Below are 24,801 nucleotides of genomic sequence, written 5' to 3'. Positions count from 1 at the left end.
TTTGCAAAAGACATCTTAATGGATTAAGAAGTGTGAGTGTTTTATATAAATTATTATTGTTGACGTCGATTCTCAAAATAATGTAGAATTTTTAGATTTACCGAAATATAAAAGAAAAAAAGTAATGGCTGGTTGTGATGATGGTGAGTTGTGGTAGGTGAAGAAGGATAAGAGCAATTTGAGAGAGTGAGTGGGAGATGGGATGGAATGGGAGTTCTTTGGTTGGCCATATGAAATTGAGATGAGATGAGATGAGAGGTGAGGTAGGTAGGTGAAAAGCAAAATCTGGATCGGGTGGGTGTAAAAGGAAAGTAGAGCCCGACCCGATAATCCTTGTTTTGATTTGATTTGATTTGATTGACCCCACCCACTTCACTCAAGAATTCAACCCAACCCAACAACCCACTCACATTGCAATAATAATAATAATAGGATTAGGGAGGTGTATCAACAATTTCAACATCCATCTATCTATTCTATTCTATTCTATACCATTACCATAAGGAAAAAAAAGTAAAATAACCACTACTCTACATTGCATATATCACACCAACTATCTAATTTCCCCTTCACCAACTTTTTGAATATAATTGTTTCCATTTTCCATCTATACCCATGACATGTTTTCATGATCCCGAAATTGCCCCTTACCAACAACAATTGCGGGGCCGTGCGTAATCCTTTGGTATTATATTATAATAATAATAATCCATCCAACAAAACAAACAATGAAGGAAGAAAGCATAGGTTGTTTATTAGTTTGTGTCTGACGGAATTCCTTCCAATATTTCAACAAGTTAGATACATACATAGAATTCTCATCTTCCTTCAATTCAATTCAATTCAATGGCAGCAACAGAACAAAAACAAGAAGAAATAATATTCAGGTCTAAACTTCCAGACATATACATCCCAAAACACCTACCACTTCATTCTTATTGCTTTGAAAATCTCTCCCAATTTGGTTCACGTCCATGTCTCATCAATGCACCCACCGGAAAAGTATACACCTACGACGACGTGGAAGTCACCTCTCGTAAAGTTGCCTCTGGTCTCAACAGATTGGGAATCCAACAGGGTGATGTCATCATGATCCTCCTCCCCAATTCCCCTGAATTTGTCTTCTCCTTTCTGGCCGCTTCTTATCTCGGTGCCATAGCCACAGCAGCCAATCCTTTCTTCATGGCTGCGGAGATTGGAAAGCAAGCAAAAGCCTCCAAAGCCAAGTTGATCATAACACAGGCATGTTACTACGACAAAGTCAAGGAATTGTTGTCATTGGATGATGATAATGATCATGATGATGTCATCGTCAATAAGAATAAGAAGAAGTTGGTGCTCATAGACTCTCTCCCTCCATCTACATCTACATCATCTACAGTTCATTTCTCAACACTGATCGATGATGATGCTGATCATCAGGAGGAATTACCGGAGGATGTGAAGATTGAACCTGACGATGTGGTGGCGCTTCCATATTCATCAGGAACAACGGGTCTACCAAAAGGGGTGATGTTAACACACAAGGGATTAGTGAGCAGCATAGCGCAGCAGGTAGATGGAGAGAATCCAAATCTATATTACAGCAGTGAAGATGTGATACTGTGTGTACTTCCTCTGTTTCACATTTACTCTTTAAACTCTGTTTTGCTATGTGGGTTAAGAGCCAAGGCTACTATTCTTTTGATGCCTAAATTTGACATAAATGCTTTCTTGAGTCTTGTCAATAAACATGGAGTTACAGTTGCACCGGTAGTACCTCCGATTGTTTTGGCGATTGCAAAGTCACCGGATCTTAACAAATATGATCTGTCTTCAATAAGGATATTGAAATCAGGAGGTGCTCCACTTGGGAAAGAACTTGAAGACACTGTTAGAACCAAATTTCCCAAAGCAATACTTGGACAGGTAGGTATAGCTACTTACTCAACCTCTTTCTTTCATTCTCTTTTTTTTCATTTCTTATTCCTTCACGCATTTAATTCCGTTCCCTATACTCTACTCTCTACTGCACTGCACTTATTATTTCGGGGATATTTTATTTTTATTGTATTATTATTACAGTACCTACAAATTTAAACTGTTGCACCGCACCAGATTCATTTCATAATAATGATCACCACGCAATCAATGAAAATGTTAGCTAGCTACAAATAACATACTATACTAAATAATACTATAAGACAACAAACACATTGGCATTGCGTTTATATATATATATAACTCAAGTTTCCGTTTTAAAGTCTTAACTATTTTTTATTTTAATTTTTGTCAAAAAAAAAAATATTCTTATTTTAATAAAGGGTTAATAGGTGTTTATCCATGTAATGTAAAGATTCTATCATTTATCGTAGTAGAATATGTTGATTTAAGATTTCACATAAATAATGATGTGACATGATCAATAAGGGTGGTAAACCAAAATTCGTATTACATGAAGCAAAATAATAGAATCTTAAATTGACATATTCAATAAAGAGGATAAACCAAAATTCGCTAACATTACAAGGAGTAATCGCAAAATGAAAAAAAAAAAAAAAAGGAATAAACCAAGACTCGCGCAGGGGTGAAAACTTATTAACCCTTTAATAAATAATATATACTACTACATAAATTATTTTCATATTATTAAAATTAAATTTTTGGCCAGCTAGGGTGGCTGAACTCCAAATTTTTAAACCCTTCCATCCAGTGTCAACACCAAAAACAAATTAAATTCTTATGATGGTAAGCTAACTGCTAGCTATAAATTTTTTTTTTTTATGTAACCAAAAAAAAAATTTGATAAAGTGCCTGCTATAAATATTAGTAGTATTACGTTTTCCTGTATAAATAAATGGGATCGCAATCGCTACCAAAAAAAAAAAATGGGATGGCAAATTATTCTCATTCTTTCAATAAAAAGCAACAATATCAATAAATATATTCATGTGACCAGCTGTTTGATGTTTTTTATGGTTACATGTCAATGTCAACGCTTGCTAGATCCTTATTTTCCACATCACTTTTGACCACAAAAATAATGTCAATTAAATTGTGTGTCTGTGTGTGTATGTAATATGAAACTAATATGAATTCCCATGCTTATTTTTATGTTAGATTTTCTTATGTTTATTTAGTACTACTACTACTACTACTACTACTAGTAATTAAATATGTTTTGTACTAATGATTATATATGCTGATGAATGATGTTTGCGTCTGTTACCTCACAACTTTGACGATGTTGGCATTCAACTTATTACGTTAGAATAACACAAGGAAAACTAGTATTGTTTTATTTGAATAATAATAATATCCTTAAATAAAAAAAGTTTACTACCCTAACTCTAGTATAATTAATAATTAAGGGATGTTAATTAAAGTTTAATAAATGAATATTACTTACAGGGATACGGAATGACTGAGGCAGGGCCAGTGTTAACGATGAGCTTAGCATTTGCAAAAGAAGCAGTGACTGTGAAACCAGGAGCATGTGGAACAGTTGTAAGAAATGCAGAGATGAAGATTGTGGATCCTGAAACTGGTAATTCATTACCTAGAAACCAATCTGGTGAAATATGCATAAGAGGAGACCAGATCATGAAAGGTTATCTAAATGATGTGGAGGCAACAGAGAGAACAATAGACAAAGAAGGTTGGTTGCATACAGGTGATATTGGGTATATTGACGATGACGATGAGTTATTCATTGTTGATAGATTGAAGGAATTGATCAAATACAAAGGATTTCAAGTTGCTCCAGCTGAACTTGAAGCTCTTCTTCTTTCACATCCCAAAATCTCTGATGCTGCTGTTGTCCCGTAAGACTCTATCTATTCTTACAACAATTTCCATTCGTTCGTTCATTCATTCATATAATTAATCTATGTATAAGTTAAATTTGATCAGAATGAAGGATGAGGCTGCTGGAGAGGTACCTGTTGCATTTGTGGTGAGATCAAATGGTCACACTGACTTAACCGAGGATGAAATTAAGCAATTTATCTCCAAACAGGTGGTGTTTTACAAAAGAATAAATCGAGTATTCTTCATTGATGCAATTCCCAAGTCACCGTCAGGCAAAATTTTGCGTAAGGATCTCAGAGCAAAGTTAGCAGCAGAAGCTGTTTCAAATTGATGATCACCTTCACATCTTATTTCTCAACCATATATGTATTATATGTTACAAGCTTGTGTGTTCTTCTCATCTTATTTTACAACTATTCTGTAAAATTATTCAATCTCAATCCAACTTTCATTTCTATGATAATGTACTCAAAATATTATCTTTACAAAAACAAATGTGGGTTCTTTGTTTTTTTTTTAAACTATTTTTCCACTTCTCTCCACTTTTTCTTCTATCCATCTTCGAGGACATGATTTAGTACGAGTTTTGCTCCTATTATTACGATGCTAATTCTACCGATGGCAGTATCGATTAGTCTATTTTGAAGGCTTGCAAGATCTAGAAAGCCTCTTGGATACTTGAAAGATTTCCCATGCAGATCTGTCGTTATTATATACCATACTAACCAATGATATCCCCTTTCACATGTTTTGTCTTATCACAATATATGTTATGGCTGAGGCATATAAACAGGTTAAAGATCCTTACTGGATCTAAGCTATAACTCTGACAGAGCTTGAAGCTCTTCATCAAAATAACATTTGAATCCTTACTAAGCTACCCTAAGATAAGAAACTTATTGGTTGTAAATGAGTTTACAGAATTAAATATAAAGTTGATGTTTCCTTAGAATGATACAAGGATAGGCTTGTTGCCAAAAGTTTCAAACAAATTAAAGGTATTGATTTCTTCGACACTTTCTCATGTTGCTAAACTGACTACTATAAGAGCCGAAGAGACATTTAAAAGCAACAAAAATAGAAGGAAAAAAACTTCGCAATGATTGGTTACTTTCAATGTGATTCATTAGATATGATGAGAGCTGAAAAGACCAAGATTTTACGGTAAAATGAATGAAAACTATGGAGATCAAAATAATACATATTAAATCATCCATTCAAAATTCAATATAGTACAACGCTAAAAATTTCCAGTACAGTGCAATGCATTTCCCCTGATTACTTGATGGTTTTCCATGCCATTGCTGAAAGCAGGATGAAGATTCTTTTTTGGGGAAATCTTTCAAACACACTGCTTACTAGTACTACCTTTCCGAGTATACAAAGGCAACATCGACAGCTGCCACTGTCAGGCCAGCACTATATTTAGTCATCACCTGTACCAGATTCCACAAGCAGAATTAAAACAAGTGTTACGGCATGTATTGTAAGTAAATTTCCTAAAGTAGAACTACCAATCATCTAGTACACAGCTTGAACACGACTAGATTGAAAACAGTTGTGCCAAACTGACAGGATCAACAATGTGGACAGCCCAACTTAAGAATACACTATTTACCAAAACGTAAACTCATGTCTTTAATTTTATCGAGGCCTAAATGATTGACTCAAATGGAAAGTTACATATTCTGCAAACTACGTAGATTATATCATATAGGAGTACAGATTTGATGAACAAATTCACATAGGCTTGGTGCATGCCGCATGGATGTGTCATATCAATAAAAGGGGATCAGTGACTCCAGTCTTCCAAAAGTTGGAGGTACCATTCTAATTACAAATGTGAACATATATGAGAGGGAGAAGTATCTATTTAGCTCAAGCTTTTTGAAAGAAATTCCCCCCAACTAAAAGATAAGAGAATTTAATCTTCTATTAAAAAATAAAAAGATTTAGTTGCAATATTTTGATATAAAAATAAATTTTAATCTTTTAGTGAATATTTTAAGAAGATTGTATATCAAAAAAGATTTTGCTTCAAAAAAAAAGATTGTATATCAAAAAAAAAGATTGTTACTCTCACCAATAAAAAGATAAAAAGATTTAGTTGCAATATTTTGATATAAAAATAAATTTTAATCTTTTAGTGAATATTTTAAGAAGATTGTATATCAAAAAAGATTTTGCTTCAAAAAAAAAGATTGTATATCAAAAAAACAAAATTAAAAAAGATTGGTTATTTTTTTGATAGAAACAATAAAAAGATTTAGTTACTCTCACCAAAAAAAAAAAAAAAAAGATTTAGTTGCAATATTTTGATATAAAAATAAATTTTAATCTTTTAGTGAATATTTTAAGAAGATTGTATATCAAAAAAGATTTTGCTTCGAAAAAAAAGATTGTATATCAAAAAAACAAAATTAAAAAAGATTGGTTATTTTTTTACTTATATATAGACAACAAATTGGTTAATCGATTCCCATAATTCATTCATTCATCGGAAGGAAGCAAAGCATAGTGTTTTTGGTTTTTGAACACTTCCGTCTAATATGGAAGCAATTGAACCACAATCACTCAAGAAACGTCCCCTGGATCTATTCTCTCCACTTGATCAACAACTCGCTCCTCCCGATTCCGAAAGCAAGAAAATTCGTGTTAATTACAAAGTGAATGCCGAGTATGGTGGAATTCAAGAAAGCATTGCTCAACCTCAGACGAAGAATTCTGCTACAAAGAATCAGTCTCAAGAACCAGGGCTTGCTCTACTTCCAGGTCCATCAATGCCAAGCAGAGGATCTTCCAGGAATTTCTCAACATCTTCTTTGATGGAAAGAATGGAAAGTAAATGGCCACGACCTGATTGGCATGCACCATGGAAAAACTACAGAGTCATCAGTGGTCATTTAGGATGGGTGACATCTATTGCAGTTGATCCCAGTAATACATGGTTTGCTACTGGTTCTGCAGATCGAACTATCAAGATATGGGATTTAGCAACTGGTGTTCTAAAACTCACATTAACAGGTCACATCCAACAAGTAAGAGCACTTGCTATTAGCAACAAACATACCTACATGTTTTCTGCTGCTGATGATAAACAAGTTAAATGTTGGGATCTTGAACAGAACAAGGTTATTAGGTCTTATCATGGTCATCTCAGTGGTGTTTACTGCTTGTCTATTCATCCCGACGACAACAACATGTTAGTTACCGGAGGACGTGATTCTGTCTGCCGGGTTTGGGACATACGTAAACAAACCCAAATTCATGCTCTAGGTCATGACAATACTGTCTGCTCTGTGTTTACAACGGAAACGGACCCTTATCAAGTTGTTACTGGTTCTCATGATTCTACAATCAAGATGTGGGATGTTAGGTATTATGGTAAAACATTGCTAACTACACTTACAAACCATAAAAAGTCTGTTCGAGCAATGGCTCCACATCCAAAACAGCGAGCTTTTGCATCTGCATCGGCTGATAATATTAAAAAGTTCACACTTCCAAAAGGACAATTTTGTCACAATATGCTCTCTCAACAGAAAACTATTATCAATGCACTGGCAGTCAATGAGGAGGGTGTTATGGTTACCGGAGGTGACAACGGTAGTATGTGGTTCTGGGATTGGAAGAGTGGTCACAATTTCCAGCAATTACAAACAATTGTACAACCTGGTTCACTGGATAGTGAAGCTGGTATTTATGCTTTAACCTATGATATCACCGGTACGAGGCTTATATCATGTGAAGCCGACAAAACAATAAAAATGTGGAAACAAGATCAAAATGCCACTCAAGAAACACATCCCCTTAACTTCAGGCCTCCTAAAGACATCCGTCGGTTCTAGTTATGTATGTAGCCCGGCCTCATTTTGATTAGATGTGCTAGCTGTTACTTCATACTTAGCTTTTTAGCACACTTCTAATCATCTTAATTTGTAACATTTCTTTGAACTTGAATAAAGATTATTACTGCTTAGATTCATATGTATTTCAATATTCAATAGTTTTGCAAAATAAAATAGGGTTTCAGGTGAAAAGGAAATAAACAAACTTGTGTTTTATTGAGGTGTTCCTATTTTCTTGTTTTTACAACAAAGACTAAGAAATTCCGTTTTATGAGTAGTAATATACTCAACCAACTTAGTCAATAAAAATTAGAGTTATTTGATTGAGATTAACCGTTCAGATTTTAACGATAGAATTTTTATATTTGTAAATAACATGTCTCATTCATGTTAGTCGTTGTTTGGATGCCAAGAGCTGAAGAAAGACTCGTGTGACACACACAGGTGTGAGTCTACGTGAAGGGTTCAGATTTTAACGGCATTCATGGAGCTAATTTTGCATAGCTTTCACCCAATAGTCCATGTGTTATTGCTAGATAATGCATGGAGCTCACTTTGCATAGCTTTCACCCAACAGTCATGCTTAGAAGCTTCAGCGTAGTTGTTAGGCTCATTATCACTGAGAAGGGATAAACAGAATGTGGAATAAGAAGGGGAAAGATGATTATGACTGATGAATTTATTGATGGGATAAGGTGTCTTGTGAACTACATTATTGCAGTGGTAATCCACAAGGTGTGATGGTGGTCTTTTAGGTCTAGTGGATTGTCTGAGAGGGGTTGGTTGATCATGACTAGGTGTAGTGTCATGATTAGATTCAGATATATCAATAGAATTAGGATTAGTGTGATCCAGACATTGATCAACACTAACTGGTTCAGGAATAGAAAGACATTGATTGAGATTAACGGTTCAGATTTTAACGATAGAATTTTTATATTTTACAAAATTAGAACTGCATTAAAATTTAATTTGTGTGAATTTCATCTTACAATTTTGAGAGCAACTTACTAGACTGTACTTGGTGTTTTGATCTAGGGTGGTTTGTCTAGTAAGTACTAGTACTTCTAGTCAAAGTACAGAATGTTCATACCAAACATATAACTATATGCATCGCTTGTACGTTGATAGGGAAAGAAACAGGTGACAACACACCAGGCATGTTGATTGTTGAAAGATTTTCTTAGCAATAAGAGAATTAGAGATTCGTCTATAGCTTCTGCTTCGTGATAAAGTCTATACTATGACTCTAGGCAGTATATTATCAGTAAACTTACCACTCTTAGGGTCTACGTGTACGAAAAAACTGGCAGCAACTATAAGATAGCATAGAATAAGCATCAAGCCTTTAAAATAGTTTGACGTCCCTTCCTGTAAGGATAAAAGCAATGTAAAGATGGTTGTAACTGACATAATAATGGAGAAAAATATGAAAAAAAATAAAAAAATAGGATAGACAGATGAAGTGAATGCAACAAAAATCTCATGCATAGACTAAACAGATACTTGACCCTAACCAGTTTGAACGAGATCCATATTCCAGTCATAAATAGGCCGTTTTAACAGCAAATTGTAAACCAGCGTTCATGCTTTTCGGACATATCTACTAAATCTCCGTTGCAAGATATTTGCTTTTAAAAAAGGACAAGGTGCAGAATGAGAATACCAGAGCAAAAGAAATAAGATAATAATGCCATATTTCACTTTGTTTCAATTATTTATTGTAAACTGAAGAGATGTCCAATGCCAAAGCAAGTAATGGTACAAAATGAGTGTTGAGAAGGAAATGAATTGAGAAACATGTGGAATCCATGTGTGCGAATAGTATACAAAGAATTGAGAAAGAGTGTCTAATGCATGTCCATTTAGGGGGAATAAGGTATTAGCTGGTCAGCTTAATCCATTCTCTCCTCAGTACATTCATTTGTTTAAAAAGAGATGCACACAAACACAGGATTATGGAATTTAGTATCACACCGAAACACAAGCCGAATAGAATAATAATCATTACTTTTACCTAACTTTTGAATTAGGTTTCATAAGCAATAACCATATAAGAAGCTTCTTAATTCTTACATGACTTTTTGATAAAACAAATGACAAATAATTGAAAGAATTCAGAGTATTTCTGAAGTCCTTCTATCTCTCTAGTCATTTGGATTTTCCATTCTACTTCAATATGTAAGACATGAATTTTTGGCTTGACTAAACAATTTAGATGAAAACTAACTAATATCCATTAATTGCTTATATAGTGGGGAAACATCAACAAATCGTGTCAACACAATTTCATAGGGTTAAATAAGAAAACACATACCTGCATCATAAATGCAACTACCAGCACAGTGATAAAAAGTGTGGCAGTCTCAAAGAGTTGAAAATTCAAGTCCATATCTTTTCCCATGCACCATCCAACAACCACACAGAAGGGGATCTACAAATTTCAAGAGAATAAGAATCAATTTTTTAACAACCATCACCCTGCTTTAATAAGTCAATAAACTAGAAACATCTTCCTATGACATGGAGAAACCAGGCTAGTTTATTCACATAACAGTATAATAATAAATGTAAACCCCAAAAAACTATTTGATAACAGTTCAAGGCCATACCACAAACATCGATATTTGGGTTGATGATCCAATAGCAACTCCAATTGTGATATCCTGTGAAAATATTGAATCCATTAACAGATTAAACAGTATTGTAGAAAAAAATGTAGGCCTTGAAAGCTACTTACTAGCTTGTCCTTTACGGCAAACATGATAGCACTTGCATGCTCTGCAGCATTTCCTACTATTGGAAGCAAGATGACACTAATAAAAGCCACTGACATATTCAATGATTCAGATGCTCCCTGCAAGAGATCAGAAACATAATTTGCTTATGATTCAACTAAGGAGTTAATGTGATATTTATGGAAAATACTAGGGATAGTAGAGTTCTTCATAGTTCATTGTCATCAAGGACAGGAATTACATAGATGTTTCAGAGGTGTATAATCTCAAATCACAAAGCAATCATTAAGTTTCTGTTCCTGTGTAGTTTTTGGGTCAACTAATGTTTTGGGCAAGGATTAAAGTGTGTTTAAACCCTTTCACTTCTGTTACCATATTTCCTTTTCATGACTTTAGAATCTTGTCTCATGAATTCCAATATTATTTTGTTGTATAGCATGGGTCAGTGTGAAGGTGACAGGAGTTGCTTTGCTTAGGAATGCTACAGAAGACTCCATCCATACCGGAACCAAAAATAAAAGGTGCTGAGGAGAAGAGGCAATCTTTACATGAATATTCCGCCTTCATTGCGGTCCGCCCCCGTCCGCCTAATTGCGGCATTTGGGTTGCCTTCATTGCAGCCTCCAACACCTTCATTGTGTTGGGTGTGAAGGGGTGGATTTAGTCCCACATTGCTAAGAGATATGGCCTGTGTAGTGTTTATATACTAGAGGCAATCCTCACCTCACAAGCCGGTTTTGTGAGGATGAGTTAGGCCCAATATAAAATCTGACATGGTATCAGAGCCTATCCTAGATCTATTGTTGGGCTTCCCGCATCGTCCACGCTTCAGGCCCATTGGGCCTGAGCGTGAGGGGGTGTGTTGGATATTCCGCCTTCATTGCGGTCCGCCCCCGTCCGCCTAATTGCGGCATTTGGGTTGCCTTCATTGCAGCCTCCAACACCTTCATTGTGTTGGGTGTGAAGGGGTGGATTTAGTCCCACGTTGCTAAGAGATATGGCCTGTGTAGTGTTTATATACTAGAGGCAATCCTCACCTCACAAGCCGGTTTTGTGAGGATGAGTTAGGCCCAATATAAAATCTGACATGTAGTTTTTGGGTCAACTAATGTTTTGGGCAAGGATTAAAGTGTGTTTAAACCCTTTCACTTCTGTTACCATATTTCCTTTTCATGACTTTAGAATCTTGTCTCATGAATTCCAATATTATTTTGTTGTATAGCATGGGTCAGTGTGAAGGTGACAGGAGTTGCTTTGCTTAGGAATGCTACAGAAGAGTCCATCCATACCGGAACCAAAAACAAAAGGTGCTGAGGAGAAGAGGCAATCTTTACATGAATAGTATGATTAGCAATTTTAACAGATTTAAGAGTCAAAATACTATTTTTAAGTTTTAGTGAGTTGGCCTAGAAAACTACTAGTACTTAATCTAGATTTTAGTACAGTTATGAAAATAAAGTCAGCATTTATATCAGCATTATTTAAAAATAAAACCTATTGGTGGATTAAAATATATTTCTCCACTTTTTCACCCCATTCTTCAAAATTCAATGCCGTATAAAAAATGATCAACAATCTTTTGACCCAATTGGTTGGTGTACTCAATTTTTTGCTCTACTTAGTATCTAGTGGCTTTTTCAACTCCCATAATGTTTTTAAGTAGTGTGCGACTTATTTTAGTTAGTTTTATTGTATTAAGTAACATTGTTGTGTTAGGTGATATTGAGCTGGGCTTACACACTTCTTTTACTTGCTCAAAACTATGGTTATAAATGAGTTTTATCATCAGGTCTTTGACTTTGACCAGGGTAAATCATAGGTTTTGTTCCGAAATGGTTCTATGGCGCATTATAAGACTATAGACATGTTCTATGATTGAAGTTTTACGCCAAAATAAAATACAAAAAAATGAAGCAAACATTAAGAGAAACAGACCCAAACTCAACATTTCGCGAGAATAACAAATAACAGAAGCTTAATAATTGAGAAATTTTGAGAGTAACTGTATAGTTATACCTCTATGGCATCCACAAGGTATCCAGACAATACTGAAACCCATACTGTCAAAATACCAAGCCAGATTATCGCCTCCCATTTAGTTAACTCAAGTTCTTCCTCCTCGTCAGAGTTTTCACATGTATCTACTTCCTGTATTATAATTTACGGAGATTAACTGTAAAGGGACCATTGGATAATAGAGAAAAACGGCATATCATAGGCACGGATTGACTCACATAAACTTCCTGTATTATAATAATTTTTAAACAATAAAGAAAGAGTGTTGTTCCTTTTGTAATAGAATGATAAATGACTGTAGCCCTAAGGTTTCCCCCCTGTCTTGAGGAATCCATCAGAATTCTATCTAAGTACTAACATTCACAAAATACATGTGAATGGCTTCTCCCATTTGTATTAGTTTTACACTGCTCATTTGGTAACAGCCTCCTTAATTAAATGATAACAAAAACAAATGGCTCCGCCTCAAGTACATCCCACAGTGCACGACGAGTTAAATATACATCACGAACATAAGATACAGAACTAGAAAGAAAAAGAACCAACCTGGTCAACTGGACTATAAAAATTTTGTTGACTTCTAAGTTGAAAGAAAAGGTAGCTTGCATAGGCCACTAGCATTATGCAGCTGCTAAATCTGGATAGAGATAAGACGGACTTCCCAAGATGAACCTCTGAGTGAGTAAAGTGAAGCACAGCAGGAAATAATATTCCCATTACAGCCATCAAGAGCAACCCTGAATTAACCACAGCAGCTGCCTGTAGCAAGGGGAAGTCCGTGAGGTGAGGACACAACATGACATGCACAGTTGAGTAAAGTGATGACATGATACATTACATACCTTATTGAAAACCTGAACTTTTTTGTAGTGAACAATCCCACCAGTAAAGAATGCACAACCAAGAACAAGAAGCATATTTGACAAGATTGAACCAAGTAAAGATTGCTGAACGACTCTAATCATATCGCTTTTCAAGGCGTAAATAGATATAATCATTTCAGTTGCATTTCCAAACGTGGCATTAAGCAAACCCCCAACTATACATATAACAACAGTAGTAAATGAAAACAGTAGTAAATGAAGAAAGTCATAAAAAGTGGTACCATTCCATTCCATGTTTGAAATACAATGCAAATATAGTACATACATACCTGTTGGTCCCGTGTAAAACGCAAGCTGTCTGTAAGAGAGAATACAAAATGGGTTGGTTAGTACTTAGTAAGTAGTAATGAAGGTGTCTGAATGAATGGTATACCAAAAGTGAAATGATGATTGAGAGAGAGAGAAGACGTGTTACTTACTCTGTAGCATAACCAAGGCGTTCAGCCAAAGGAGCAATACCCAATAAAGCGAAGAAAAAAACCCAAACATGTTTTCCGGTGAAATAATGTAGGAAGATGGCCAAGGGACCAAATGGTAGCAAGATGTTGATCTTAGCTTTGATTAAGACAAGATAAATACTCCTGCTGATTCGTCTTGTCCGAGAATGATTGAAGAAAGAAGTAGTAGAAGATGATGATGATGATTTAGGCAAAGTAACTGAAGAAGAAGAAGAATCGAAATGAAAAGTGTGTGGTTGTTGTTTAGATGGAGCTGAAGTAGAAGAAGAAGTAGAACTGAAAGGTGTCTCTTCATCGAAATCAGTGTCCATCTTGTCTTCTGCAGATACAGAACCCATCTGCCTGCTGCTGGAACTCCTAACTAACTAACTAACTTGAACAACAACAATAAGGAAGGAAGCAGCTTCAAAATTCACAGATCAGATCAGATCAAATGAAATTAAATCTAGCTGTGAAATTAAGCTTACAGCCAAAAGTGAATGATTTTTGTGTTGTGTTGTGTTTAGCAATACAAGAGAAGTGGAGCCCACAGCATAAGAAGCAGGTGGTGGTGGTGGTGGTGGTAGTGGTGTGTATGAATAAATGAATGAATCTAGCAGCAGCAGCAGCAGCAGATGTATCGGTGTGTGATGATAGGTAATAATAATATCTGGAAGGAAGGAAGGAAGGAACGAACGAATGAATCTGAATATGTGATTTAGGAGAAAGAAAAGAAAATGAAATGATGGGAAAGAAGATAGTATTTGGCGAGCGAGCGAGCGAGCGAGCGTTGAATGGCCGGCAAGTGGGAAGTCACACCATGCGAAGCTTCGCAGAAATATCACTTCTTTCCAACACACTTTCTTTTTTTCTTTTTTCTTTTCAAACTTATTATTATTCACTTTAATTAATTACCTAAAAATGCTATACATCACCTAACATTTTCTTTCTTCTTCTCATGTTTTTAATCACATACAGTAACATGTTCTAAATCTATCTTCTAATTTCCTTACCAAATTAATATCAATCTTATCACGCTTGTATTTATATATCCAATATATTACATTAATTGTATATATGTGCGTACCTACGAGTCATACATTGCCGCACATTTCCATAATAGTATTTTAATCGATATCCGCTTTTTATTGTTATTTTTTAGAGAACTTTTTAATATTGTTATTGTTATATTAATTAATTAATACCATCTTTTAATAGGACTAAATAATTTATTTTTTATTCATATTAAACAAAAAAATATTGATAAAACAAATTTAGACTATGAAAGACACACCTTATATTAAGTTAAACAAAACCATCAACCACATTAAAAATTTATTTGGCATGTCATTCTAAAGTTCCTTTTTAAGTGTCACTACCGCACACATGCACAACTTTGATCACTAAATTTTTAATTATTCATTTTAAAAATTATGAAAAATTAATATTTTGGAAAATCGAGACAAATTGAACAATGTCTTATAGGCTAGCATTTGTTAAAACAGAGACGATCTTATAATATTATAAACATGGAAACAAAAAAATCATTTAAAAATGTGAAAGTACACAAGACTTTAATTAAAACTAGGGACCAAAAGATTGGTATGAATAAAAACTAGATTTCATCTCTCTTTGAATTGAGTCTAACTTGAAACTTAAAATAAACGTAGAGGACCAAATTTATACTTTTTAAACGTAAGGGACTAAATTGAAACCTAAAATAAATGTAAGGGACAAAATGTGTAATTAAACCTAAAATATAGTAGTAATTTACAAACATTATGGTGCCATATACTCCCTCTGTCCCATAAGAGCTACTTCGACTAAATGACATTATTCACTTATCTTGTTTTGACCAATTTTTTTAATAATATATAGATATAAATATTAGCATATAAGTTTTTTTTTTATATAAGCATATAAGATCTTGTTTGATTTGTTGTGATGAGTATTTTCAAAATATAGTTTTTATAATTTTTACTAATAGAGAATTAATGATATTAGTGATGAAAATTATGCGTTGACATATATGCAACAGTCAAACTAGCTCTTATATTTTGGGAGGGAGGGAATATAAAGGATAAGGATCGATTATTGTACCCTTGCGTACAATTAGGTGGCAGCATAAGGCCCATGTGAATATGTCCATTCTCCACAAGCTAAGAACCTATCAGCCTCAATAGAGTACAACAAAAATTTGCAAGGATGTTTTCTCTTCCCCTCCCATGAATCTTTTATACCCCTAATATTCCAATTTTGTCCTTGTAGAAAAATTCGGTTCGCAGAAACCGAATTTTTTCTAGTGCAAATTCAGAGTAAATTTCGGTTTTTAGAAACTGAAATTTGTTTTCAAGGCAAAAAAAAACTTCGGTTTCTACGAACCGAAGTTTTTTCAAGGGCAAAATTGGAAATTCAGGGGGGATAAAAGATTCACGGGGGGTGGGGAGAGAAAACATCATTTGCAAGACCAGACTTTGAAACATGTTTCTTCTGGAAAATTTCTCACCCCACCTATTCATTTTCTCACCCACCCCCTATTTTTTCATTTTTGCCCTTAGCTAAAAAATTCGAAACGCGTTTTTCGAATTTTTTTAATTTAAATTTGAAAAAAATTCGGAAAACACATTCCGAAGTTTTAATCACAATAAGATTTACTACTTGTGACCCTCTTTAGTACAGTACAGTACAACTTAAATCATTTACTACTTGCTAACTATTACTATACCATACATATGGGCACACATCTAACAACTTACAGTATCACTAGAAAGACCTCAAGTCACAACAAAGTTTATCCTCCTAAAAGTACAACCTATCTATAGATACATACATACATACATCATCTATAAAGACAGACAGCTTGCACAATTTACCCAGATCTGCCCATGCAATGACATCTGAATGATCTTTTTATTCTGGGTAAATAGAGTTTTACCTCCTGCAAAATAGCCGAGTTTTGTATTACCCCCTGCAATATTTTTTTTTGTGATTACCCCCTGTAATATGAAGATTCCCTCAATTACCCCCCTAAGTTGCCAACTAGATGTGGAATCTTTATTTTCGATGATGTGGCACGCATATGTGAATTTTATTTTTATTTTTATTTATTGTTATAATGATTTCAAATTAGTTTTATATATAAAAAAATCTGCAACAACAGAAAAAGAAAGGGTGGCGTCTAGGGTGATGGCTCAATTAAGTTCCTCACCGGTGTACCAATCAACTTAACCGTTTGATTAAATGAGTCTACATGATATCATTAGTTGCTACCACACTGGATCTGGTCCTCCTCCCATCATCATTCACGTTCTTTCTCTCCATCATTAGTTGCATCCTGGTTATAAAATTCCTCAAAACCCAACTACCATAGCAATATTAGAGGAGACATAATCAAAACATAAAACACAATTTTGGAAGTGTTTTATTTGGATATTCAATTTCACGAGCAATAGTGTTTCAACATGAGTTTCAGGTGCTTTAATGGTGAAATATTTTTAGGACTCTTGTAGATCTTAGCATAAGAAAGAATTTAATTGATTTAGTTTAGTTTATGGTTATGGAATCACCACAAGACAACCTACAATTAAACATTTTGATAATATTGAGGAACACAAACTTGTGGTCCATTCATTGATAATATCCATTATTGTGTTGAAACTTGAAAGAGAGTTAAGATAAAATGATAAATAGATTTTCTAGGCTCTGCTTTATCAACTCATTGTTTAAACTAAGTGTGAAGAATGAATATTTATATGGTGATGTTGAAATGTTTCTCTAATCTCCTAGCAATAACCCCTACAACGAGGGTAGAAGTGAAGATTGGATTTTTTTTTTTCTAGCCATTAAAGGAAAAGAGTGTAATAAGTGTTAAAAGTCATGCATATTATAATTTTTTACTCTCAAAACTCATTTCATTCTTCCCACAATCCAGTCTTTAATTTTGAAGAAAAAATTGTTCACACAAAACCCAAACCAAACCTATATTATTTTATTTTTTTTTAAGATTGGATTTGGATCTGAAGGTTGAATTCCATGGATGGAGGAGTGCTTCTTCCCAGAATGAAGAAAGTTGAGAAGAGAGAGAAATAAAGTGAAGTAAAGAAGAGAGATTGAATTCAGTGTGGTAACAAATAATGAGATTATTTAATCTAATGGTCAAATTGGATGGTACACCGGTGAGGGACTTAATTGAGCCCTCACCCTAGACGCCACCAAAAGAAAGGTTAGGAAGAACAAATAACAACATCTTCATCTTTAACTCTTATCCCTCTCACACCCTTTACCCCATCTTTTCTTAATTCTTATGTTTCTTCTTCAATAACAAATTAACAACCCAAACTATGTACGAACAGTAGCCTTGTGCTCCATTACTCAAAATTCAAACTCAAATCCAAATGAAACTTTTGCTCTCAAATTCATACATCTGGAAAATCACACCATGCCCAAAACCTCTTCTTTCTTCTTCTGCCTACTCTTAAAGAATAGCGATTCCGTTGAACTTTGTGATGCTTAGTTCGTCATATGCGGCGACTTCATCGACGGTTTTGGCTACCCGGTGCATAGCGGCGGAACAAAGTTGTATGAGTTCGCTTTTTGATTTCATTTTTGCAGACGGTGGAGGGGCGGAGGTGGATCGATAATTGGAAAAGCTGCTTTCTTAGAGATCGATAATTGAGTTAGAAGCATCCGTGTTTGATTGAATTGCAAAAACTGCTCTCTATCTCTCTCTCTCTCTCTCTCTATCTCTCTCTTTATTTTGATCTGTTTGGATGTGTTTTAAGGAATGAGTTTTTCTATGTTCAAGTTTTAATTTTTGGGTTTAAGTTTTAAGGTGATATTGTTGTGAGTGAGAGAGTTTTTCTGGGAACTGCATTTCAATGGATTTTTCTGGGTTTATGTGATGAACTCATGACAATTGTGATGAAGATGATGAAGAAGAAGATGGAAGAATATGAATTTTCGGTGAACTCATTTCAATGTTGTTGCAGATTTTTTTAATTTTTTTTTAAATAAAAATGATTTGGAATCATTATAACAATAAAAATAAATAAAAATAAAAATAAAATCCACATATGCGTGCCACATCATCGAAAATAAAGATTTCATATCTAGTTGGCAACTTAGGGGGGTATTTGAGGGAATCTTCATATTACAGGGGGTAATCACAAAAAAAAATATTGCAGGGGATAATGCAAAACTCGACTATTTTGCAGGGGGTAAAACCCTATTTACCCTTTTATTCTTCTATATGAGTTGAAATTGAAGTATGGGTGCAGATTGAGGAATTTCAAATAGATAGGGAGGGTCAACATATTTTGTCACAATACACACACAGCAATGAAGCAGAAATGTTATCACTCACCCCACATGTCATCATGCACTCTCCTTCTCAGGGCAGACTTTAATAATATTGTTATCACTACACTACACTACAGGTTGAGGTCCACAAGGCAGCTAGCAAAACTCCAGCAGCAGCCAGCGCTGTCTGGCGAAGTGACTTACAACAAAAGTGGTTGCTGGCAGAACCCAGCCAAACGTCTCCAAGAAAGGCCAAATCCTTTCCCAGTGCCGCTGAACCCTTTGATTATCATGAAACATCAATTCTTCACATTAATTCCTGCATTCAAATAGGACCAGAACAACTAAGTATGCTAGCTAATCATCTATATATGTATGATCAACACCAACAAGACACGCAAATAAGTCACCAAGGAGTAAAGACGTACTCCATTTTGATTCTGCAATATCTATATCAGTGACACAGCAGTCTTCATTTGAATTTTATCAACACATGAATGAAATGTCTTTAACTGGGCTAAATAATTAAAGTGATGGGTACACCTTCCAGAACAACTTTGGAATGAAATCTCAACTTAATCCAAGACCTTGGGACTCAAGGTGACAGCAGGCAGGCTCTCAGTCCTCATTTTTTCGCCCAACTTATTTTTCCACACTGTGTCGCACCCTCTAGAAATGCACTATATAGACAGAAAAATCATCCTTAATTGGAGGTCGCAGCAGCATAATGAACAGGGATCAGGGAGGGGAATTATTATTAGAGACCAGACCACCACTTAATTGTTCGCTCGCTTGTTACCTTCAACTTTGATTCTATGCTACGGGCACACTCACGGAAACAATCAACAAGTTTTTCAATTAATCATTTTTTTTTCTACTAAATAAAATCATTACATCCAATTTACTCAACTAAGTGATTCAGCTCCTCCTAAGGAAGAACCCAAATCATTATCTCCAATTTAGTCATTGTTTTGTATGAGATTTCAACGTGACTTTAATATTACAAAGTCAAGCTATTACCTATACATACATTACACCTCTAAGATAAAATATGATATGATAATTTTGTCTGTATTTCAACCCAATTAATTTTATTTAATCACGAATTGCTCTCATAAATAAACCAAAATTAAAAGGTAGAGAATTCAACCCTAACACCCACCACTACTCAATTTGGTAATGTTTGTAGTTAAATGAGTTAGGCTAACACTAAATCTATATTTGTATTTTATTCAATTCTATTAGAAATGAAAGTGCAGTACAATTCATTCATTCATTCATGTGACAAAAGTCTTTGTACAATTTGTATTTTTTTCTTTAAAAGGAAGTCTTTATTTATTTATTTAAGCGATGAAAGCAAATCTAAGAAAGTGGCAAATGCAACAATTTATTTATTTAAGAAATATAAAAAACAATATCCACCTAACTTGTGTTTGTTTGAATATATGGATATGGGGAAGTAAGAAAAAGGAATGTCCTTGTTTCCATGACTCATTCACTTACTCAGTCCAAGCTCTTTGTTTCCCACCTGACCTGACCTGAGCTGAACCAGTTAAAACCAGGGTTAGTGGAAGAATAATAACTCCAAACAGGTACTATTATCAAAGAATTAAAACTAGTTAAATTGAGAAAGTGAAATGGGGTATGGAAGGATTAAAGACAAAAATATAGTAAATAAATAAATAATAAAAGAAGAAAAAGCAGAGTCAGTCAAGAGAAGTTGAATGTGAATGCGTAGTAAGTGTGAACTCAAGACTTTTTAAGCTCAACTCAACAGTACTGCTGAGCTGTAGTATTTAATGACCAAACAAACAAGCATATCAGCAAACCAATGGCAATGGAACAGATACTACAGACAAACACCACCGCTTCCTATTAACATTCCTCTCTTTGCTTTGCAACACAACACCACTCACTTGTTTCTTCTTTTGATTTGATCTCAACTTCAACCACCAACCATTAACCAACCATGATGATGAGACTGTGCCTTCTCTTCTTGCATTTGTATTATTATTATTATTATTCCGTTTCTGCAGCACTCAACTCAGATGGGTTGGCACTCTTATCATTCATGTCTCACTGGACATATGTTCCTTCTCCCATAAACTCCACATGGATTCCATCTCATTCCACACCATGTTCATGGGAGGGTGTTCAATGCCACCCTAATACCCACCGTGTCATCTCTCTCAACCTTTCCTATCTTGACATTCCTGGTCAACTTGGACCTGAAATTGCTAATTGCACACAACTCAAACACTTAGACCTTACTTATAATTACTTTACCGGCCAAATACCTCACTCATTCAATAACCTTCATAAACTCACCTATCTCAGTCTTTCTACTAATCTTCTCACAGGTCCATTTCCCCATTTTTTGACTCACTTCCCTCACCTTCTCCTTCTTGATCTCTCTTATAACCAATTCACCGGTTCCATTCCAACTAGTATAGGCAACATGACTCAACTTCGCTACTTGTATCTCAAATTTAACAACTTCTCCGGTACAATTCCTTCAACCATCGGGAACTGCACTCAACTGCAAGACTTGTTTTTGAACTATAATCACTTCCAGGGTGTCATTCCCCACACTCTCAATAATAATCTTGTTCGTTTTCATGTTGCCTACAATAAACTAACAGGTACTATTCCATTTGGTGGCTCTTCTGGTTGTCAAAATTTACTTTTTTTGGATATTTCATTCAATTTCTTTAGTGGAGGCATTCCCTCAGCCATTGGGAACTGTACTTCTTTATCACTATTTTCTGCTGTCAGATGTAACTTGGTTGGAACTATTCCATCCTCTATTGGTCTTCTAACCAAACTTTCCCTTCTAAACCTTCCTGAGAACCATTTGTCCGGAAAAATACCTCCTCAAATAGGTAACTGCAAGTCATTGAATAGTTTGCATTTGTATTCGAATCGACTTGATGGAAACATTCCAACTGAATTGGAAAAGTTGAGTGAACTGCAGGACCTTGAACTGTTTTCCAATCAATTGAGTGGTGAAATTCCACTTGGTATATGGAAGATTCAAAGTCTTGAGCATCTACTTGTGTATAATAATAGCCTTTCTGGGGAACTTCCTGTGGAGATGACAGAGCTCAAGAACCTCAAAAACATCTCCTTGTTTAACAACATGTTTTCTGGAGTCATACCTCAAAGCTTGGGAATTAAAAGCACTTTGTTGCAGTTGGACTTTATAAATAATAAGTTCACAGGCAACCTCCCACCAAATCTTTGTTTTGGCAGAAAGTTAAGCGTTTTGAATATGGGAATCAATCAACTTCAAGGTAGCATACCTCGTGATATCGGAAGATGCACAACTCTAAGAAGGGTCATTCTTAAACAAAACAACTTTACTGGGCCTCTTCCTGATTTTGAAACCAATACCAATCTCTTATACATGGATATCACCAACAACAAAATCAATGGCTCAATTCCATCAAGTTTAGGAAACTGCAAAAATCTCACAGATTTAATTTTGCCCATGAACAAATTTAGCGGCCCAATACCATCAGAGATAGGAAACCTTGTGAACCTTAGGACTTTGATTCTTGCTCACAACAACTTAGAAGGTCCTTTGCCATTTCAGCTGTCAAACTGTACTAAAATGGACAAGTTTGACGTGGGATTTAATTTCCTAAATGGTTCTTTGCCATCAAGTTTGCAGAGATGGACAAGGCTAAACACACTAATTTTGAGTGAGAATCGTTTTAGTGGCGGCATTCCAGCTTTCTTATCGGCATTTAGCCATATTTCTGAACTACAGCTTGGCGGCAATATGTTTGGAGGGAGGATTCCTAGATCGGTTGGGGCATTGCAGAATTTGATCTACGGGTTAAATCTAAGTTCTAATGGGCTGATAGGAGACATACCTGTGGAAATTGGAAAACTGAAAACTTTGCAAATGTTGGATCTGTCTCAGAACAATTTGACAGGAAGCATACAAGTTCTTGATGAACTCCCATCATTGGTTCAAATCAATATTTCATATAATTCTTTTCAGGGTCTCATACCAAAGAGTCTAATGAAGCTGCTTAATTCTCCCTTGTCATCATTTTTGGGGAATCCTGGGCTATGTATCAGTTGTTCACCATCCGATGGTTTGGTTTGCACCAAAAGCAGCCATCTAAAACCATGTGATAACAAAACAGTGAAACAAAAAGGCCTCAGCAAAACTGCAATTGTGATGATAGCTTTAGGATCCTCAATATTTGTTGTTTTTCTGTTGATGGGATTAGTATATATCTTTGTTTATGGCAGAAAATCTAAGCAGCAGGTCCATATTACTGATAATGGTGGTCCTTCGTCCCTTTTTAACAAAGTCCTGAAGGCTACATCGAACCTCAGTGATCAGTATATTATTGGAAGGGGAGCCCATGGAGTTGTTTATAAAGCCCTTGTAAGTCAAGACAAAGCTTTTGCTGTAAAGAAGCTAGCATTTGCTGCCAGCAAAGGTAAGAACATGAGCATGATCAGAGAAATTCAAACCCTTGGACAAGTTAGGCATCGAAATCTTGTTAAATTGGAAGAGTTTTGGTTTGGACAAGATTATGGTCTAATTCTGTACAAATACATGCCAAATGGAAGCCTTTATGATGTATTGCATGAAAAGAAACCAACACCATCCTTAGAGTGGAATGTCCGGTATAAGATAGCTGTTGGAATTGCTCATGGGTTGTCTTATCTCCATTATGACTGTGATCCTCCCATAGTGCACCGAGATATCAAACCAAACAACATACTTTTAGACTCTGATATGGAGCCTCACATTGCTGACTTTGGTATTGCCAAACTTTTGGACCAGTCTTCTACATCAAATCCTTCCTTATATGTGCCGGGCACAATTGGTTATATTGCGCCAGGTAACTAACTAACTAACTGCTGATTGGATTTTTCTTTTCTTTGCAATATTCTCATATGGATGATTAATATGTTTATATTGGCCTGTGACAGAGAATGCTTATACAACAACAAGTAGTAGGGAGTGTGACGTGTACAGCTATGGGGTAGTTTTGCTTGAGCTGATAACCAGGAAGAAGGTAGTAGATCCATTATTTATGGAGGGTACTGATATAGTGGGCTGGGTTAGATTGTTGTGGAGTGAAACAGGAGAAATTAACCAAATTGTTGATTCAAGCCTTGTAAATGAATGTCTAGATACCAATATAATGGAAAATGTTACTAAAGTGCTTATGCTGGCTTTGAGATGTACTGAGAAAGATCCACACAAGAGGCCCACAATGACAGATGTTACCAAGCAATTATCAGATTCTAATCCACAGAAAATAAGTATGAAGGGCTAGTTTTTCAAAAGGTTTCTAACTTGTATCTATGCTCATGATATGGTATTGATAGGGATATGGATATCCCTTTTGTTGTATTGTGATTGCTTCAAATTTTGTTGGATGGCTCTTTATCTTGTGAATACTATCATAATCGTATAAGCTTTTGTTGAAACATGTTGTGATCTTGAGCTGAGATAATCTTTATTATTACCCTGTTTTTTCCCAATCAAAGCAGAAAATCTCATTAGGGTATACCACTAGAAAGTAGAAACTGCAGATATGTAAAATCCATATCCATTGGCCATTGCGCGTCAAAGTGATATACTACTGTAAAATTTTTAAACTGGCAAGTTTATAAACATGTTTGTTAATTAAAAAAATCCAAACAAAAAACATGAGAAATTTCAAAACAATGGTTATGCATGACGAATACTGTATTTGTTGATATGAATATAAATGTTCTGTGACACGACGTTAGTATAGAAGATACAAAAAATTTC

General features: G+C 35.1%; 4 protein-coding genes across 5 annotated transcripts; 3 read left to right on the top strand and 1 right to left on the bottom strand.

Moving 5' to 3' along the window:
- Nucleotides 1–174: 174 nt before the first annotated feature.
- Nucleotides 175–4,249, top strand: LOC123899903 (4-coumarate--CoA ligase 1). The gene is made up of 3 exons (XM_045951167.1): nt 175–1,908; nt 3,391–3,803; nt 3,892–4,249. The coding sequence occupies exons 1-3, from the start codon at nt 847–849 to the stop codon at nt 4,118–4,120; spliced, it is 1,704 nt and encodes a 567-aa protein (XP_045807123.1). The 5' UTR covers nt 175–846; the 3' UTR covers nt 4,121–4,249.
- Nucleotides 4,250–4,946: 697 nt separating this feature from the next.
- On the bottom strand, nt 4,947–14,726 carry LOC123899904 (vacuolar cation/proton exchanger 2-like). Of its 2 annotated transcripts, XM_045951169.1 has the most exons (10): nt 13,695–14,726; nt 13,545–13,573; nt 13,234–13,430; nt 12,938–13,150; nt 12,392–12,523; nt 10,378–10,494; nt 10,250–10,303; nt 9,955–10,071; nt 8,915–9,008; nt 4,947–5,225 (listed from the first exon to the last, which is right to left on the bottom strand). In XM_045951169.1, the coding sequence occupies exons 1-10, from the start codon at nt 14,069–14,071 to the stop codon at nt 5,215–5,217; spliced, it is 1,341 nt and encodes a 446-aa protein (XP_045807125.1). In that variant the 5' UTR covers nt 14,072–14,726; the 3' UTR covers nt 4,947–5,214. The 2 variants fall into 2 exon arrangements, with proteins under 2 accessions (XP_045807125.1, XP_045807124.1); XM_045951168.1 differs by having other exon boundaries at nt 13,234–13,573; nt 13,695–14,591.
- Nucleotides 6,339–7,672, top strand: LOC123899597 (protein pleiotropic regulatory locus 1-like). The gene has a single exon (XM_045950766.1). It carries the CDS (start codon nt 6,339–6,341, stop codon nt 7,635–7,637), a length of 1,299 nt encoding a protein of 432 aa, XP_045806722.1. The 3' UTR covers nt 7,638–7,672.
- A 5,978-nt stretch (nt 14,727–20,704) lies between the features above and the next one.
- On the top strand, nt 20,705–24,715 carry LOC123899902 (receptor-like protein kinase). Its single transcript, XM_045951166.1, has 2 exons — nt 20,705–23,878; nt 23,970–24,715. Exons 1-2 carry the CDS (start codon nt 20,980–20,982, stop codon nt 24,317–24,319), a joined length of 3,249 nt encoding a protein of 1,082 aa, XP_045807122.1. The 5' UTR covers nt 20,705–20,979; the 3' UTR covers nt 24,320–24,715.
- The last annotated feature ends 86 nt before the right edge of the window (nt 24,716–24,801 follow it).

This window comes from Trifolium pratense, linkage group LG7 (genome assembly GCF_020283565.1).
Source record: "Trifolium pratense cultivar HEN17-A07 linkage group LG7, ARS_RC_1.1, whole genome shotgun sequence".
NCBI lineage: Eukaryota > Viridiplantae > Streptophyta > Magnoliopsida > Fabales > Fabaceae > Trifolium > Trifolium pratense.
Note: the sequence above shows the minus strand (reverse complement) of the source record. Positions and strands in the feature narration are given on the sequence as shown.

Excerpts from the sequence above, each read along its gene's own strand:
- LOC123899903 (XM_045951167.1), top strand. The coding sequence starts at position 847 with ATGGCAGCAACAGAACAAAAACAAGAAGAAATAATATTCAGGTCTAAA. Across the intron at positions 1,909-3,390 it reads CCAAAGCAATACTTGGACAG|GGATACGGAATGACTGAGGC; the intron begins GTAGGTATAGCT and ends TATTACTTACAG. Across the intron at positions 3,804-3,891 it reads TCTGATGCTGCTGTTGTCCC|AATGAAGGATGAGGCTGCTG; the intron begins GTAAGACTCTAT and ends AAATTTGATCAG.
- LOC123899597 (XM_045950766.1), top strand. The coding sequence starts at position 6,339 with ATGGAAGCAATTGAACCACAATCACTCAAGAAACGTCCCCTGGATCTA.
- LOC123899904 (XM_045951168.1), bottom strand. The coding sequence starts at position 14,071 with ATGGGTTCTGTATCTGCAGAAGACAAGATGGACACTGATTTCGATGAA. Across the intron at positions 10,304-10,377 it reads TTGCCGTAAAGGACAAGCTA|GATATCACAATTGGAGTTGC; the intron begins GTAAGTAGCTTT and ends ATATTTTCACAG. Across the intron at positions 9,009-9,954 it reads TAGTTGCATTTATGATGCAG|GAAGGGACGTCAAACTATTT; the intron begins GTATGTGTTTTC and ends TTATCCTTACAG.
- LOC123899902 (XM_045951166.1), top strand. The coding sequence starts at position 20,980 with ATGATGATGAGACTGTGCCTTCTCTTCTTGCATTTGTATTATTATTAT. Across the intron at positions 23,879-23,969 it reads AATTGGTTATATTGCGCCAG|AGAATGCTTATACAACAACA; the intron begins GTAACTAACTAA and ends GGCCTGTGACAG.